The 19,776-nt window shown below is 48.5% G+C and overlaps 1 protein-coding gene across 1 annotated transcript in view; it reads left to right on the top strand.

The window, feature by feature from the left end:
* The window catches only part of LOC144611666 (synaptosomal-associated protein 25), a 70,272-nt gene that overhangs the window by 32,382 nt on the left and 18,114 nt on the right, over positions 1 to 19,776 (top strand). The window contains exon 4 of the mRNA XM_078430870.1: positions 13,940 to 13,988. Coding sequence (XP_078286996.1) covers positions 13,940 to 13,988 — 49 coding nt within the window. The remainder of the gene's footprint in view (positions 1 to 13,939; positions 13,989 to 19,776) is intronic.

Below are 19,776 nucleotides of genomic sequence, written 5' to 3'. Positions count from 1 at the left end.
GCATCTTCCTCACAGTTCACTCTGCCACCCAGCTTTGTATCATCTGCAAATTTGCTAATGCTACTTTTAATCCCTTCATCCAAGTCGTTAATGTATATTGTAAATAGCTGCGGTCCCAGTACCGAGCCTTGCGGTACCCCACTAGTCACTGCCTGACATTCTGAAAGGGACCCATTTATCCCCACAAGTCCCCCCTCATCCTTCTAAACTCCAGCGAGTACAGGCCTAGTGCCTTCAAATGCTGCTCACCTGTTACGCCGATCATTCGCGGGATCAAGTTATACTGCCAGCTCCCGTCATGTGTTCTCACTAGAAACGATGATGTCCCAACCTTAATGGAATCTTGCGCGCTAGTTTCTGAATCTTTTTATGCAGGAAAAAAACTGCTGATGCTGGTTTAAATCGAAGGTAGACACTAAATGCTGGAGTAACTCAGCGGGTTACTCAGTGGAGTAGCAGTCTGAAGAAGGGTCTCGACCCGAAACATCACCCTTTCCTTCTCTCCCGAGATGCTGCCTGACCCGCTGAGTTACTCCAGCATTTTGTGTCTAACAGTGTCTGAATCTTGTCTGATAATCTAAAGCTGAAGATGTAAAGCTTGAAAGCATGAACCACCAGTCTCAATGTCAATGATACCCCACACCCTGACAGTCCACATTTGTGGAGGAGCAACGAAAAAAGATTCTGATTACAAAGTTCCATGACAACAATTACAGTCATTCTTATGCAAAACTTGTCCGTTCGTTGGACGCAGCGGTAGAGTTGCTGCCTCACAGCTTCAGAGACCCGGGTTCCATCCTGACTACGGGTGCTGTCTGTACGGAGTTTGTACGTTCTCCCCGTGACCGCGTGGGTTTTCTCCGGGTGCTCCGGTTTCCTCCCACACTCCAAAGACGTGCAGGTTTGTAGACTAGTTTGTTTGGTATCATTGTAAATTGTCCCTAGTGTGTGCAGGATGGTGGTAGTGTGATTGCTGGTCGGCACAGACCTGGTGGGCCGAAGGGCCTGTTTCCGTGCAGTATCCCTAAACTAAACTAAACTTATTGCACGCAATACTCCAGGTGCAGTCTCACCAGGGCCCTGTACAACTGCAGTAGGACCTCCTTCTACTTAAAGTCACGGGGATTAAGTGCACACATTTTGTTCACCCTCTTTGCTTCTCATGGGATCAAGTTGTTGTTGTTGTTGTTCGTCCTTCGGGTTGGAAGATGACCATGGCTTCACTTTCAGTTGGTGGATTGGTGACTGTGGGTCCGGAAGTGACTGGTGAGGCCAATCCGGGCCCGGAAGGCACGCCCACACGTAGGACACAAGTGGATGGGTGCTGCAGTGGAAGTGGAGGTAGCCCGGGCCTTGCGTTTCTCATGGGATCAAGTTATACTGCCAGCAGCCATCTTGTGTTCTCGCTAGAAATGCCGATGTCCCAACCTTAATGGAATCTTGCGTGCGAGTATCTGAATCTTTTTATGCAGGAAAAAAACTGCAGATGCTGGTTTACATTGAAGGTGGACACAAAATGCTGGAGTAACTCAATGCATGGGAGGCAGGGCTGACATTTAAAGTTAGGAATAAACAAAATGGCAGTCTTCACTTGCGGCCCACTCAGCATCCCCCGGTGTCACGCTGCAGAATATTATATCATCATCTGCCACTGCCTCCTTACTTTCACCTCCTCAGCAGAACGTTGAGATGGGGATGAGTAAAATATTCATGAACCTTTCAGGATCACCAGTAGACTAATAACTGCAAGTCAATGTTTTCTCCGGGCGTTCTCTGCAGCACTGGAACGCACGCCTTCGGCTTTTAGCAACCAGCCGGCTACGTTTAACCCATTGTCAATCATAAAACTGCAAGTGCTGAAAATCTGGGAGAAAAATTGAAAATGCTGTAAACACTCAGCAAGTCCTTCTGCAGTTGTACAGGACCCTAGTGAGACCGCACCTGGAGTACTGTGTGCAGTTTTGGTGAGGAAGGATATTCTTGCTATTGAGGGCGTGCAGCGTAGGTTTACTAGGTTAATTCCCGGAATGGCGGGACTGTCATATGTTGAAAGACTGGAGCGACTAGGCTTGTATACAGTGGAATTTAGAAGGATGAGATGGGATCTTATCGAAACGTCTAAGATTATTAAGGGGTTGGACACATTAGAGGCAGGAAACATGTTCCCAATGTTGGGGGAGTCCAGAACCAGGGGCCACAGTTTAAGAATAAGGGGTAGGCCATTTAGAACGGAGATGAGGAAAAACGTTTCAGTCAGAGAGTTGTGAATTTGTGGAATTCTCTGCCTCAGAAGGCAGTGGAGGCCAATTCTCTGAATGCATTCAAGAGAGAGCTAGATAGAGCTCTTAAGGATAGCGGAGTAAGGAGGTATGGGGAGAGGGCAGGAACGGGGTACTGATTGAGATTGATCAGCCATGATCACATTGAATGGCGGTGCTGGCTCGAAGGGCCGAATGGCCTACTCCTGCACCTATTGTCTATTGTCTATTGACTTCATTGAAACTTACCGAATAGCGAAAGGCCTGGATAGAGTGAACGTGGAGATGATGTTTTCACTAGTGGGAGAGTCTAGGACCATAGAGTCCACAACCTCAGAATTAAAGGTCGTGGCTATCCCTCGAGGTCGAGGATGTTCCGATGTCAGAACGAAGATGCCTGTGTGTGCGTTTGTTTAACGTGTACTTGATGTTGCACTCCAAGAAGCACGCGGCCCTTCACAAATCAATCAACTAATTCCCGTGGCAAGGGAACCAAGACAACTGGAGCTGATAGATCTGTTGCAGCCTTCATCCGCCTTCACAGCCGCTGAGTTCAAGATAACTCCGTCCGCCTGGTCCGCTGATGGTGTCTTGTAGGTTGGATCGTTCTTGGTCTGGACCCTCATCCTCGACCTTACCGCCATGGGTGGCCCCACCAGAAGCCAGTGCGTCCGACGCCATCGCTCTCGGAGTCATGGCGGCACGCGAGCCTCTTCACCACGACAAGGTGAACCATCCGAAGAGGAGAATAAAAGGACGTACCTTCGGAAAGGAGATGAGGAGGAATTTCTTTAGTCAGAGGGTGGTGAATCTGTGGAATTCATTGCCACTGGCAACTGTGGAGGCCAAAGCATTGGGTATTTTTAATTGGAGATTGATAGATTCTTGATTTGTACAGGTGTCAGGGGTTATGGGGAGAAGGCAGGAGAATGGCGTTGAGAGGGAGAGATAGACCAGCCATGATTGAATGGCGGAGTTGACATGATGGGCTGAATGGCCTAATTCTGCTCCTCGAACTTATGAACTTTGATCTCCTGGACAAAGCCACGTTACAAGGTTTGCAGAGTGCACTCGATGGTGTCCAGAGTCTGCAAGAGTCTTCTCCCTTTATCACTGCATAGACCCTTCAGGGACTGAAGGGCAGCTTCACAGTCAGCTGCAACATCACGCTTCGGTAGCTTTTAGCTGGAAGCTAAACAGAGGCAGACAGATTGAGTCCAAAAAGTTCCCACTGATTTTGTGATCTGCAATTAACTTGATTGCTCTGATTAAGTGATTCTCACCGATCTTCTAGCCAGTGAGTTGCCCTCTGGAACGTATCAAAATTATTTCTTCAAATCCCTCCTTTTCATTTCAATACAAAAACTTGCAGCACAATTAATCAAACGGAAGAGGAAAGACTGCTGCCTTTGACATCCACAGAATGTGACATTGACTACACAACGAAGTGAATGAAGTGTGTTCATTCTGCAGGGCTATGCCTGAGCTTCCATTTGCTTGTCACATTAACTCTCCATCCCTCCCCCACGCTCGACTGCTTTGCCTTCATCTTCCTATATTGTTCCAGCAAAGCCCAGCGGGCGTTCAAGGCACTAATCCTCATCGCGGCTCCTGGGACTCAAGATTGAATTTCACAAGATCTGGTACTGGGGTCGCCAACTGTCCCGTATTTTGGGCTAAATTAGTCTGTCCCGTACGGGACCGCCCTTGTCCCGTATTAGTAGGGTTGCCAACTTCCTCGCTCCCAAAATAAGGGACATAGGGTGACGTCACCGCCCCACGTGACCTCGCCCAGCCAGCGGCCACGTGCTCCCGCTCCACCAATGGCGGCCGCCATTGGTGGAGCGGGAGCACGTTGGCCGCTGGCTGGGCGAGGTCATGTGGGGCGCGGGGCGGTGACGTTACCCTTTGTCCCTTATTTGGGAGTGAGGAAGTTGGCAACCCTATCTGCTGCCCATTCTGTTAACTTGTAGAAACAAATAACTGCAGATGCTGGTTTTGCAAAAATAAAACCCTAAATTATGGGTAACTCAGCGGGTCAGGCGGCATCCCTGGAGAACATGGATTTGTGACGTTATGGGTTGGTACCCTCCGTCAGTCTGAAGAAGGATCCTGACCTGAAACGTCACCTATTCATGTTCTCCAGGGAAATTTCCTCAGGGTATGCCTGCGTTGATGAGGTCTGAAAAAGGGTCTCGACCCGAAACGCCACCCATTCATTGCTTCTCTCCAGAGACGCTGCCTGTCCCGCTGAGTTACTCCAGCATTTTGTGTCAATCCTGCTTTGAAGAAGTTCTCCTCCTCACCCTGACTTCTGCGAGACCTTCTCTCATTGCTCCCCCTCTGTGATTCCTATTGCTCTCCGGCTCTGGGACAATGTTTTAACCCGGACATGCTACCACAGCCACGTGCGTTTCCTCCACTCTTGCCCGCACCTCCATCTTGAGCCTGGGGGCTTCCAACTCCAGTTCCAAACCCCCCAGTGCGGACCTAACGCTGATTATAGATACCAAACCTGAAGAGGGTTTCCGACCGAAATGTCGCCCATTATTTTCTCCGGAGATGCTGCCGTTGATTTACTCCAGCACTTTGTTTTAGCTTAGTTTAGAGATACAGCGTTTCCTAGCACGATCCCGACACTCCGGGGACAATTTACAGTTTTACCAAACCCAGTTAACCTACAAACCTGGACGTCTTTGGAGTGTGGGAGGAAACCGGAGCACCCGGAGAAAACCAACCCACAGAGTCACAGGGAGAACGTACAAACTCCGTCTGAAGAAGGGTCTTGAGTCGACCCGAAACATCACCTACTCCTTTTCTCCAGAGATGCTGCCTGTCCCGCTGAGTTACTCTGGCACTTTGCATCTATCTTCGGTTTTAGCCAGCAATTTCACTTCCTCCCCACCACACATGGTAACTTGAGACAGCATTCAATGAAAAAGAATGACCTCCTCCTCTGATGGCATATTCTCTTAATAGACAACAGACAATAGGTGCAGGAGTAGGCCATTCGGCCCTTCGAACCAGCACCGCCATTCACCGTGATTATGGCTGATCATCCACAATCAGTACCCCGTTCCTGCCTTCTCCCCATACCCCCTGACTCCGCTATCATTAAGAGCTCTGTCTAACTCTCTCTTGAAAGCATCCAGAGAATTGGCTTCCACTGCCTTCTGAGGCAGAGAATTCCACAGCTTCACAACTCTCCGAGTGAAGAAGTTCTTCCTCATCTCCGTTCTAAATGGCCGACCCCTTATTCTTAAACTGTACGAACGAACGGAATCAACAATAGACCGACTATTCATTCATCTCGATATTATTTTCAGGATCTATTCACAAAATGCTGGAGTAACTCAGCAGGTCAGGCAGCATCTCAGGAGAGAAGGAATGGGTGACGTTTCGGGTCGAGACCCTTCTTCAGACTGATGTCAGGAGGGCGGGACAAAGGAAGGATATAGGTGAAGACAGGAAGACAGTGGGAGATCTGGGAAGGGGGAGGGGAAGAGAGGGACAGAGGAACTATCTAAAGTTGGAGAAGTCGATGTTCATACCACTGGGCTGCAAGCTGCCCAGGCGAAATATGAGGTGCTGTTCCTCCAATTTCCGGTGGGCCTCACTATGGCACTGGAGGAGGCCCATGACAGAAAGGTCAGACTGGGAATGGGAGGGGGAGTTGAAGTGCTCAGCCACCGGGAGATCAGATTGGTTAACGCGGACCGAGCGCAGGTGTTGAGCGAAGGGATCGCCGAGCCTGCGCTTGGTTTCGCCGATGTAAATAAGTTGACATCTGGAGCAGCGGATGCAATAGATGAGGTTGGATGAGGTCTTATTTTCAGGATCTTGCTGTGTCTGGAAATATTGATGCATTTGCCTTCACTCAGTGCCCACCGCCTTTCAGGCTAATGAATTAAATGTGATTCACTTTGATTACATCTGACAGCACTGGCATGGAGCTGGATAATTGGAAGCCTGGCTGGATATGCCTGCCGGATTTTTAAATTTTTTATTTTGCGGACAGCACACATCTTAAGGAGCAGTGTTTTGGGTCATCTATCATTACTTATTCATATCTTCCACACTTTGGGCCCACTAATGAGCAGAACACAAGCAGCCAAGGAACTCGGCGAGATATTTTCTCACCAACAGAATTTGCTCCTCTCAGTGGATTACCGACTGAGAAATTCTTAGTTTAAATATTTAAATGGGGTACTTCCAGTAAATGACTGCATCTGATTGCTAGTCCTTATTAACGAATGCCACTGTATGTTCAACCCAGCCATTTTCAGTATCTGTATGAAAGGTAGAGAAGGATAGAAGGATAGAGCCCGTTTTTCAGTTGACTGAACTTGTTTGGTTTAGTTTAGAGGTACAGCACGGAAACAGGCCCTTCGGCCCACCGAGTCCGCACCGACCTGCGATCCCCGCACTTTAACACTATCCTACACACACTAGGGACAATTTACATTCATACCAAGCCAATTAAGCTACAAACCTGTACGTCTTTCGAGTGTGGGAGGAAACTGAAGATCTCGGGAAACCCCGCGCAGGTCACGGCGGGACCGTACAAAGTCTGTACAGACAGAGCCCGCAGTTGGAGGTATTTATTCACACAATGCTGGAGTAACTCAGCGGGTCAGGCAGCATCTCAGGAGAGAAGGAATGGGTGATGTTTCGGGTCGAGACCCTTCTTCAGACTGATGTCAGGGGAGCGGGACAAAGGAAGGATATAGGTGGAGACAGGAAGATAGAGGGAGAACTGGGAAGGGGGAGGGGGAGAGAGGGACAGAGGAACTATCTAAAGTTGGAGAAGTCAATGTTCATACTGCTGGGCTGCAAGCTGCACAAGCGAAATATGAGGTGCTGTTCCTCCAATTTCCTGTCGGCCTCACTATGGCACTGGAGGAGGCCCATGACAGAAAGGTCAGACTGAGAGTGGGAGAGGGAGTTGAAGTGCTCAGCCACCGGGAGATCAGGTTGGTTGAGGCGGACTTAGTGAAGGTGTTGAGTGAAACGATCGCCGAGCCTGCGTTTGGTTTCGCTGATACAACGGGACCCCACTACTGGCCACATCTTCCCATCCCCTCCCTTTCTGCGTTCCGAAGAGACCTTTCCCTCCGTAACTCCCTGGTCCATTCGTCCCTTCCTACCCAAACCAACCGCAGGAGATGCAACACCTGTCCCTTTACCTCCCCCTTCAACTCCATCCAAGGACCCAAACAGTCTTTCCAGGTGAGAATATGTTGCTCCACCCGCAGTCGGGATCGAACCTGGGTCTCTGGCGCTGAAAGTGCTGTAAGGCAGCAACTCTACCGCTGCGCCACTGTGCCGCACCATTCAGTGTGTTCTGCCATTCAAGTAGATCATAACATGGACCAGAGAACAGTACAGCACAGGAACAGCACAGGAACAGGCCCTTCCCCTCATAATGTTTGTGCTGAACATTGATGCCAAGATAAACTAACCTCATCTGCCTGTACACAATCCATATCCCTCCAATTCCTTAAGAGGGAGTTAGATAGAGCTCTAGGGGCTGGTGGAATCAAGGGATATGGGGAGAAGGCAGGCACGGGTTATTGATTGGGGACCATGATCACAATGAATGGCGGTGCTGGCTCGAAGGGCCGAATGGCCTCCTCCTGCACCTATTTTCTATGTTTCCATGTTTCTATATCAAATATATTGCCCAACCCAGGCGATTATTTGCGTACTAGCCACAGAAGCAGATCTACAATCACATATCACAATCGCCCCACACTTTTAAATCTCTACTCCTCCAGCAACATTTCTTACTTTATCTGTACACTGTAAATGGCTCGATTGTAATCATGTATTGTCTTTCCGCTGACTGGTTATCACGCAACAAAAGCTTTTCATTGTACGTCGGTACAAGGGACAATAAACTAAACCGAAGAAGGGTCTCGACCCGAAACGTCACCCATTCCTTCTCTCTAGAGATGCTGCCTGACCCGCTGAGTTACTCCAGCATCTGCAGTTATTTTCCTGCCCCCAAGGCTGTGGGAGTTCTTTCTCCTCGTCTCACGCACTACGGCGACACTCTTCAGTGTGAAGGCAGGCACTGGTATTGCAGCACAGACCTGCAGTGATGCGGCAGAAATGTGGAGTGCTGGTGCTGCCACTCCTGCAGTGAGCACTGCAGGCTCTACCACTGCAGTGTGGCTTCGACAAATAGCGCCAGACTTCACAAATACACACCCAAAGTCTGCAAGCACTGAAATGCTGGAAGTCTTCTTTAAATCACACACTTGTAGGAACATATCAGACTTTAGAGATCCAGCGTGGAAACACGCCCTTTGGCCAAATGTGTAGGAAGGAACTGCAGATGCTGGTTTAAACTGAAGATAGACACAAAATGCTGGAGTAACTCAGCGGGTCAGGCAGCATCTCTGGAGAGAAGGAATGAGTAACGTTTTGGGTTGAAGAAGGGTCTCGACCCGAAACGTCACCCATTCCTTCTCTCCCGAGATGCTGCCTGACCCGCTGAGTTACTCCAGCATTTTGTGAATAATTACCTTCGATTTGTACCAGCATCTGCAGTTATTTTCTTACACTTGTGATACCTTCGAGTTGTACCAGCGTCTGCCTTTGACCCACTGACTCCATGTCGACCAGCACAATCCTACACACTCCAGATTATTTATTATTTTTACCGATTAACCTGCAAACCTGTACGTCTTTGGAGTGTGGAGTGTGGGAGGAAACCTGAGCGCCCGGAGGAAACCCACGTGGTCAGTCATCGCCTGATGCTGCCTAACCTGCTGAGTTACTCCAGCATTTCGTGTCTTATCTTTGGCATAAACCAGCATCTGCAGTTCCTTTTTATTATATCCATTCTTGCTGTCCGTCTTGCTGATAGGAGATGGGTAATAATAATAATAATAATAATACATTCCTTTATTCGTCCCACACCGGGGAAATTTACAGTGTTACAGCAGCAAAGTGGATAGCAAGAGATCAAGAGATTATTCATTATAAATAAAAGATACATAAATTGTCATCAGTTTCCGTGTGTTCTTAGCTGTTATTGTTGGCTCGTCTGCTGGGAGCAGTGCTGGTTGTGCAGTCTCACAGCAGCGGGAAGGAAGGACCTCCTATATCTCTCCTTCACGCACTTGGGGTGAAGGAGTCTGTCACTGAAGGAGCTACTCAGCACAGTGACAGTGTCCTGCATGGGGTGGGAGTCGTTGTCCAGCAGCGATGTTAGCTTTGCCATCATCCTCCTCTCTCCCACCGCCTGCACTGAGTCGAGGGGGCAACCCAGGACAGAGCTGGCCTTCCTGACCAGCTTGTCGAGTCTCTTCCCCTCCGCCGCTGAGATGCTGCTGCTCCAGCAGACCACTCCGTAGAAAATGGCCGATGCAACCACCGTGTTGTAGAAGGTCCTTAGGAGTGCCCCCTGCACTCCAAAGGACCTGAGTCTCCTCAGCAGATAAAGTCTGCTCTGGCCCTTTGTGTATAGCGCATCGGTGTTTTCATTCCAGTCCAGTTTATTGTTGAGGTAGACACCCAGGTACTTATAAGAATCCACCCTCTCGATGTTCACTGGTGTCGGGTGGACCTGGCTGCGCCTGTGGAAATCGACCACCAACTCCCTGGTTTTCCCCGCGTTTATCCGCAGGCAGTTCCGCTGGCACCAGTCCACAAACTCCTTGATCAGTTCTCTGTAGGCCCTGTCCTCGTTGCCCACGATGAGGCCGACGATGGCAGAGTCGTCAGAGAACTTCCGTAGATAGGAGTCTGCAGAGCTGTGCCTGAAGCCCACAGTGTACAGGGTGAACAAGAATGGCGCTAGCACTGTTCCCTGTGGAACCCCAGTGCTGCAGACCACCCTGCCCGAGACCAGGTCCTTTGTCCTCACATACCTCAGTGGTTGGTGAGGTAGTCCAGAATCCAGGATATAGCTTGAAAATTGTGTACGAAGGAACTGCAGATGCTGGTTTAAACCGAAGATAGGCACAAAGTGCTGGAGTAACTCAGCGGGACAGGCAGCATCTCTGGAGAGAAGGAATGGGTGAAGTTTCGGGTCGAGACCCTTCTTCAGACTGAAAATTACTGGGTGAGGCTGATTAGGAGGATTGATATCAGGACTGGAGAACCAATGTTTCAACGAGGCCAAACCAATATTTGAAGAAGCTTTCTGTTTACGATATACAAAATTCCTTTTGAGATATCTAGTAGAAAGCTGCAGTAGAAACTCAAGATGGAAAGAGATTGCTTATCCTCACAGATCTATTAACTATGTAAACATAGAAACATAGAAAATAGGTGCAGGAGGAGGCCATTTGGCCCTTCAAGCCAGCACCGCCATCCATTGTGATCATGGCTGATCATCCCCAATCAATACCCCGTGCCTGCCTTCTCCCCATATCCCTTGATTCCACTAGCTCCTAGAGCTTTATCTAATTCTCTCTTAAATCCATCCAGTGATTTGGCCTCCACTGCCCTCTGTGACAGAGAATTCCACAAATTCACAACTCTCTGGGTGAAAAAGTTCCTTCTCACCTCAGTTTTAAATGGCCTCCCCTTTATTCTGAGACTGTGGCCCCCTGGTTCTGGACTTCCCCAACATTGGGAACATTTTTCCTGCATCCGCTTGTCCAGTCCTTTTATAATTTTATATGTCTCTATAAGATCTCCTCTCATCCTTCTAAACTCCAGTGAATAGAAGCCTAGTCTTTTCAATCTTTCCTCATATGACAATCCCGCCATCCCAGGGATCAATCTCGTGAACCTACGCTGTACTGCCTTAATTATAAGGATGTCCTTCCTCAAATTAGGAGACCAAAACTGTACACAATACTCCAGATGTGGTCTTACCAGGGCCCTATACAACTGCAGAAGAACCTCTTTACTGAAATCCTCTCGTTATGAAGGTCAACATGCCATTAGCTTTCTTCACTGCCTGCTGTAACTACACGCCAACTTTCAGTGACTGGTGTACAAGGACACCCAGGTCTCGCTGTACTTCCCCCTTACCTAACCTGACACCATTGAGATAATAATCTGCCTTCTTTTGCCGCCAAAGTGGATAACCTCACATTTATCTATATTATACTGCATCTGCCACGCATCTGCCCACTCACTCAACCTGTCCAGGTCACCCTGCAACCTCCTAACATCCTCTTCGCAGTTCACACTGCCGCCCAGCTTTGTGTCATCCGCAAACCTGCTTGTGTTACTTCCAATTCCTTCATCCAAAACAGTTGCGGCCCCAACACCGAGCCTTGCGGCACTCCACTCGCCACTGCCTGCCATTCTGAAAAGGACCCGTTTACTCCTACTCTTTGCTTCCTGTCTGCCAACCAACTCTCTTTCCATGTCAACACCCTACCACCAAATAAACTATTTATTTGATTCATCTCAAGCCTGTAATGGAGTCATACATTAGAAGGGGCCTCACAGATATTTTGTCTGTTCGTCAGAAGAAGAATAAGTTCCATTTCAATGAAAGGTTATCAACCCAAAACCTGAACTTTGTTTTCCTGCCCACAAATGCTGCCATATACGTCATATATGTTATGTTTCCGCATCAGATTTCTCGCATTGCAGTTGTTTGCTTTTGGATTAGATTCACTTTGGTCGCATTTCCCTTGTTCTCAGCTATTTTTGCTTTATTTATACTTAGTCCCTTGTCCATAGTCCTTGCTGCATGGATAACCTGATCTGTTTAGTCAAGCTGTGTTTACTCAAGTGTGTAGTTCCTTTGGTTGATATTTATCTGGATCTTTGTCTACTCTGGTCCGTGCTTACTTACGACTGCTGTTTCTCTGGTCTGTGTTTGCTTATGGCTGCACATAGGCCCTGTGTTTCCTCTTGTATGTGTTTACTATGTTGATACCTCGCAAGTAGGGTTGCCAGCTGTCCTGTATTAGCCAGGACATCCCGTATTTTGGGCTAAATTGGTTTGTCCTGTCCCGACACTCTAGGTTTCCGACATTTTAGCACCGAACAGTGTAGGCCCGGAGGCCCGGGCGCCGCCTAACGGAGGTTGCGTAGCAACCCGCCTCCCGGGCCGGGCGACCGCCATTGGTGGAGCGGGAGCACGTGGCCGCTGGCTGGGTGAGGTCACGTGGGAAGCGGGGCAGTAATGTCACCTTATCCCGTATTTGGGAGTGAGATAGTTGGCACCCCCTACTATGTTGACACCCTGCAAGTACCATCTTTGGCACTCTTTGGGTGCATGTAAGTCTACAAGAGCAGACCCAAAAGCAAATATATAGATCGTGTCAAGGTAGGATCTTCTTATATAGACTGCAGAGACTCTGTTAAGTCAACTATCTGAAATGAAATCATCGTACTTGAGGTCTGAAAGATAACGTGATAACTAGAAGTACATTATTGCAGCCTAATTTTCATACACGCTCCTTCTAAAGTCTGCGCATAAATATTTATAAATTAAAATATATAAATTGAATTACATTTTCAGTCCTCACCTGGTTTCAGGTGGTTTCTAGTGTTATATAATTAGATTAGAATTAGTGTAATGGTGATTATATTGCAAGAGGACATTGCTGGTGAGAATCGAAGGTATTTATTCACAAAATGCTGGAGTAACTCAGCAGGTCAGGCAGCATCTCAGGAGAGAAGGAATGGGTGACGTTTCTCTCCTGAGATGCTGCCTGACCTGCTGAGTTACTCCAGCATTTTGTGAATAAATACCTTCGATTTGTACCAGCATCTGCAGTTATTTTCTTATACTTGCTGGTGAGAATCATTTATGGGCGGCACGGTGGCGCAGCGGTAGAGTTGCTGCCTTACAGCGAATGCAGCGCCGGAGACTCAGGTTCGATCCTGACTACGGGCGCCGTCTGTACGGAGTTTGTACGTTCTCCCCGTGACCTGCGTGGGTTTTCTCCGAGATCTTCGGTTTCCTCCCACACTCCAAAGACGTACAGGTTTGTAGGTTAATTGGCTGGGCAAATGTAAAAATTGTCCCTAGTGTGTGTAGGATAATGTTAATGTGCGGGGATCGTTGGGCGGTGCGGACCCGGTGGGCCGAAGGGCCTGTTTCCGCGCTGTATCTCTAAATCTAAAATCTAAAAAATCTAAATCTAAAAATAATCTGACGTTTAGCTTAGTTTAGAGATACAACGCGGAAAGAGGCCCTTCGGCCCACTGAGTCCGTACCGACCAGCGATCCCCACACATTAACACCACCCTACACACACTTGGAACAATTTTACATTTATACCAAGCCAATTAAGCTACAAACCTGCATGTCTTTGGAGTGTGGGAGGAAACCGAAGATCTCGGAGAAAACCCACGCAGGTCACGGGGAGAACGTACAAACTCCGTACAGACAGCACCCGTAGTCAGGATCGAACCCGGGTCTCTGGCGCTGTGAGGCAGCAACACTATTCTAAACGATGTTCTAAACAGACTTAATCTATCCTGAATCTAATTTGTACAGAGGGAGTCATGTTGTGGGAGAGGTGCCAGAAACTAAGTGATGTTTGAGTTGAACCTCCACGACTAATGCATTCATGTAATTGGTTTAATTATTATAATTGACCTGTGTTAGTCCAGGACATTTTTATTATATGTGTATCTCTGAAGCGGATTACAACAGGGATTGGATTATCGATTTGTAGGCGGTTTTAGTATCCTATCCAATTGATTCATATTCCATCGCTCACGTTGTCTTTTCTTCTCACCTCAAACAGAGCAAAGATGCCGGGATCAGGACTCTGGTCATGCTGGATGAGCAGGGAGGTGAGTGGAATTCACAGACTCACTACATACCTGGGTGGAGAAGATGGATGACCAGGCCAAGTTATAAAGTGCCCACCTTAACGTTGCTTAGGCCAAAGGGTGTAATTCCACGTGTGAAAACTCAAATGAAGAACAATTAGTACAATAGTTAAATAAGCCTTCCTCATGGTGCCAGCCCATGCAGATCAAATGGTCAGTGTTAGTCCCAAGCCTGTGCTCATTTAGCTCAGAGTCGGAAGGGCAGGGCAGGTGTCTCTGGGTACTTGCTCTCTGTACCCTGAAATCACCCCTAAATCAACTAGAGCTCCCCCTGCTGCTTGCCAGGCAGATTGAACGTTTAGCTATAATCTCGTTCAAGATCAGAGACCTCTGGTCACACATACACACACACACACACATGCACACGCACACGAACACGCACGCACACACACAAACACACGCACACGCACAAACACACACACACACGAACACGCACGCACACACACAAACACGCACGCACATACACACACACACACACACACACGCACATACATACACACATACACACACACATGCACACACACACACACACACACACACACACACACACACACACACACACACACACACACACACACACACACACACGTATGGGAACTTGGACAAGGCACAGAAGACGAGGGAAAGAGAAAGGAGGCCGTACAAGGGCTTGAGTTCCACGGATATACATGATCAGGCCTGGCAGGTTTATCTGCCTTCAAAGGATGTCCAGCACCTCCTTGACCGTAACATGCACTGTCATCAAGACATCTCTGTTAATTGTCTCAAGTTCTCCAGTCTTCACGGTTAAAACAGAACTAAAAACGTGTTGTGGGACAAGTCCTGTAGGACAGGCAGGTCAGTGTTACATACTACACCAGGTATAAGCGGAACTGTTCAGGAAATGGACCGCTGATCTTCCAGTCCAGATGAAGGGTTATTCCTGTGGTTGCTGAAGAATTCTTGGTGAAGCTGCCTTCAGACAACACTGCTAGCTTTGCAGATGTTGTCTTCAAACAGGAGTAGTAAAGACTAACGGAGAGGGCAGACAGAAGGGTTCAGGGGAGGCCACGTTCGATAGGAGATGAGGCAAATGAAGCCATTTGTTTGGATAAAAATATCCTGTCTTTGTCAGGAGCAACAGAGAGGTTCACAAATGTATAAGGCAGAGGTAAAGGTACAAGAGGAAAGAACAAGTCTATGAAATGTTGGACTGCAGGCAGTAAAGGGTTGGATCGCATCGCTGTTCTTGGGACTTGATTGTAAGGGACTTTTTCTTAAATTATCAAAAAATGTATTCAATAATTTAAAAACAATATTTACAATGCAAACAGAACCCACCACCAGAATACCATACAAACAAATATACCAAATGAAACTATTATACAACGATATTACAATCCCCATCCAGGATGCTTCCAATCCGCTGCGGTGCCCAGCGGTCCCGGAAATCCCCCAGGATGCCCTTGGATAGGGCATTGTCTCTCTCCAACACCACCCGGGCAAGGACCTAACCCCGGAAAAGGGGTAGGCAGCTGGCTCAGGCAGAGACTTGTAAGGGACTTTGGTTGGGATCAGAATAGTCAGGGTTCTTGGGTTTTCTGAGAAATTGGCAGATCGGGTAAGAAGGGGGCTAGTTGTACAAAGAATGTGAGGTTATCCGCTTTGGTGGCAAGAACAGGAAAGCAGACTATTATCTGAATGGTGGCCGATTAGGAGAAGGGGAGATGCAACGAGACCTGGGTGTCGTGGTACACCAGTCATTGAAAGTAGGCATGCAGGTGCAGCAGGCAGTGAAGAAAGCGAATGGTATGCTGGCATTCATAGCGAGGGGATTTGAGTATAGGAGCAGGGAGGTTCTGCTGCAGTTGTACAGGGCATTGGTGAGACCGCACCTGGAGTATTGCGTACAGTTTTGGTCTCCTAATCTGAGGAAAGACATTCTTGCCATTGAGGGAGTACAGAGAAGGTTCACCAGATTGATTCCTGGGGTGGCAGGACTTTCATATGAAGAAAAACTGGATAGACTCGGCTTGTACTCGCTGAAATTTAGAAGATTGAGGGGGGATCTTATAGAAACTTACAAAATTCTTAAGGGGTTGGACAGGCTAGATGCGGGAAGATTGTTCCCGATGTTGGGGAAGTCCAGAACAAGGGGTCACAGTTTAAGGATAAGGGGGAAGTCTTTTAGGACCGAGATGAGAAAGTTTTTTTTCACACAGAGAGTGGTGAATCTGTGGAATTCTCTGCCACAGAAGGTAGTTGAGGCCAGTTCATTGGCTATATTTAAGAGGGAGTTAGATGTGGCCCTTGTGGCTAAAGGGATCAGGGGGTATGGGGAGAAGGCAGGTACAGAATACTGAGTTGGATGATCAGCCATGATCATATTGAATGGCGGTGCAGGATCGAAGGGCCGAATGGCCTACTCCTGCACCTATTTTCTATGTTTCTATGATGGCGGTAAAGATAGAGAGAGGGCCTCATCTCTAAAACAATCATGTAAAGAACAAAAGACCTGGGGAAAGTTTAGTTTATTAATGTCATGTTATTATTGCTATCCAGTCAACAAAAAGACGATACATTATTATTAGTGTACAAAAATAACTGCAGATGCTGGTACAAATCGAAGGTATTTATTTCACAAAATGCTGGAGTAACTCAGCGGGTCAGGCTGCATCTCAGGAGAGAAGGAATGGGTGACGTTTCGGGTCGAGACCCTTCAGTCTGAAGAAGGGTCTTGACCCGAAAGGCCACCCATTCCTTCTCTCCTGAGATGCTGCCTGACCCGCTGAGTTACTCCAGCATTTTGTGAATAAATACTTTATTATTATAAGCCGTACACTGAGTACTGATACAGGATAAAGGGGGATAATGTTTAGTGCAAAGACATAGTCCAGAAAAGCCCAATTGAAAATAGATGGAAGGTCTCCAATGAGGTAGATGGGAGGTCAGGACCGCTCTCTAGCTGGGGAGAGGATGGTTCAGTTGCCTAATGGATCTGAAGCTATAGGGAGGCAGTATGACATGGATGCTCATATTATTTACGTTCCTGTGAGGCCTTTCATTCACCACTACATCCCTCCTCCCTATTCTACCTCCCTCGTTCCAAGTTTGTTGATGCTGAGGATACTTTGGGGTTCTCTGTCACCCCAGGTCATCACACACTGCCAGTACTGTGGAGGCCGTCAATGGATATTTTTAAGGCAGAGATAGATAGATTCTTGATTAGTACAGGTGTCGGGGTTACGGGGAGAAGGCAGGAGAATGGGGTTAGGAGGGAGAGATAGATCAGCCATGATTAGGGTTGCCAACTTCCTCACTCCCAAATACGGGGCAAGGTGACTTCACCGCCCCACGCCCCACATGACCTCACCCAGCCAGCGGCCACGTGCTCCCGCTCCACCAATGGCGTCCGCCATTGGTGGAGCGGGAGCACATGGCCGCTGGCTGGGTTAGGTCACGTGGGGCGCAGGGTGGTGACGTCACCCTTTGTCCCTTATTTGGGAGTGAGGAAGTTGGCAACCCTACTAATACGGGACAAGGGCGGGACAATCTAATTTAGCCCAAACTACGGGATGTCCTGGCTAATACGGGACAGTTGGCGACCCTAGCCATGATTGAATGGCGGAGTAGACTTTGATGGGCCGAATGGCCTAATTCTACACCTATCGCTTATGAACTTATGAGCTTTAAACCCTCTGAAAAACATATTAACAGGACACGGTTTCTGAATGTTCATCTTAACAACGTAATAGCTGTACACGGAAGGGTTTGTTTCATAGACCAATGATCAATCCAATCAGGCCATCGTGAACTCCACCATAGTTCTCCATGGGGAATTATAAAATTAATAATCTACAATTACAACTTTACTCTAAAAATCACTGCGGCTGACCTCCATGTGTGTAACTGCTTCCTATTTGACCCATCTAAACACACTTGAGTATCCAATGCTTGATCAAACATATTTCGCCTGGGCAGCTTGCAGCCCAGCGGTATGAATATTTTGACTTCTCCAACTTTAGATAGCTCCTCTGTCCCTCTCTTCCTCTCCCCCTTCCCAGTTCTCCCGCTGTCTTCCTGTCTCCACCTGTATCCTTTCTTTGTCCCGCCCCCCCCTTGACATCAGTCTGGAGAAGGGTCTCGACCCGAAACGTCACCCATTCCTTCTCTCCAGAGATGCTGCCTGACCCGCTGAGTTACTCCAGCATTTTGTGATACCTACACTTGAGTATCAATACACTCAATCCTTTGTCAGCGTTGCATGTATTATGCTACACTCAAAACTACTGTAAACACACAGTTAGTTCAGCTGGTTCATGCCGTTAGTTTACGCTCTGCACTAGCCTCCTCTCATCCCGTTTTATTTAACCTTATATCCCTTTGTCATGTGTTTTCCGAGCTTCCCCGTACATTCTGCTATGCTATGTATCTCAATGCCAGCAGAATCCTCGTTCCACAGCCGCTACAGGTAAAGAGATTTCTCCCAGATTTCTTTGAACCTGGATGGGCACTGTGGCTTGGCGTGTAGAACTGCTGCCTCACAGCGCCAGACACCCAAATTCGATCCTCTCAGAATCAGAATCAGAATTACCTTTATTGTCATCCAAAAAACAAGTCTTTTGGACGAGATTTCGTCACCCACAGTCCAACAGTAAGAGCAATAAAATAAGCAATTACACACATAACCAACACAAAACAAAAAAAAAGAAACATCCATCACAGTGAGTCTCCTCCAGTCACCTCCTCACTGCGATGGAAGGCCAGAATGTCATTTCTCTTCCCCTGCCGTCTTCTCCCGCGGTCAGGCTGTTGGAGTTGCCACGTTCCAGGCCGCGCCGGACGGTGAAAGGTCCGCGGCGGGCCGACCCAAGCCCCGCGATCCGGGGCGGGCGAACACGCTGCCGCTGCCGGAGCTCCCGATGTCGGCCTCCGCCCAGGGGGCTGCGAGCTTCCGACGTCCACGCGGCCCGCGGCCGAAGCCTCCGAAGGCGAGTCGCAGCCGCTCCCGCGGCCTCCGAAGGCAGCCGGCGCCGCAGATGGTGAGTCCGGTCTGCGGGCTCTGTGAACCAGAGCCCCCCCCAGGTGGTCCCAGCTGGAGCCCGCCAGCTCCAGGTGTTTGGCCGATGGTAGGCCGCAGCGGGAACGGAGACACCACCCAGAAAACAAAGGTCGCGTCTCTGTTCGGGTGCTCTGGACCCCTCCCACATTCCCAAAGACGTGCGGGGTTTCAGGCTAAGTGCCCCAGGTGTGCAGGGAGTGGCTGAGAATGTGGGATCAAGTCACGTCAAGTCAATTTTATTTGTACAGCGCATTTAAACACAACCCACGTTGACCAAAGTGCTGTACATCGGTTCAGGTACTAAGAAACGAACACACAATGGCACACAAACATAACAGCACATACATAAACAGTTCACAGCGCCCCCCTCAGAGGGCCTCAAACGCTAGGGAATAGAAGTAGATTTTGAGCCTGGACTTAAAGGAGTCGATGGAGGGGGCAGTTCTGATGGGGAGAGGGATGCTGTTCCACAGTCTAGGAGCTGCAACCGCAAAAGCGCGGTCACCCCTGAGCTTAAGCCTAGACCGCGGGATAGTGAGTAGCCCCAAATCGGCCGACCTGAGGGACCTGGAGATAGAGTGGTGGGTTGGAAGATTTTTAATATAGGGGGAGGGGGGGGGGGGAAGCCCGTTTAGGGCTTTGTATGTGAATAGGAGGAGCTTGAAGTTGATTCTGTACCGTACTGGGAGCCAGTGGAGAGAGGCTAGA

The sequence above is a fragment of the Rhinoraja longicauda genome, chromosome 41 (genome assembly GCF_053455715.1).
Source record: "Rhinoraja longicauda isolate Sanriku21f chromosome 41, sRhiLon1.1, whole genome shotgun sequence".
NCBI lineage: Eukaryota > Metazoa > Chordata > Chondrichthyes > Rajiformes > Arhynchobatidae > Rhinoraja > Rhinoraja longicauda.
The sequence above is the reverse complement of the archived record's forward strand: the minus strand, read 5'-3'. Positions and strand labels throughout refer to the sequence as shown.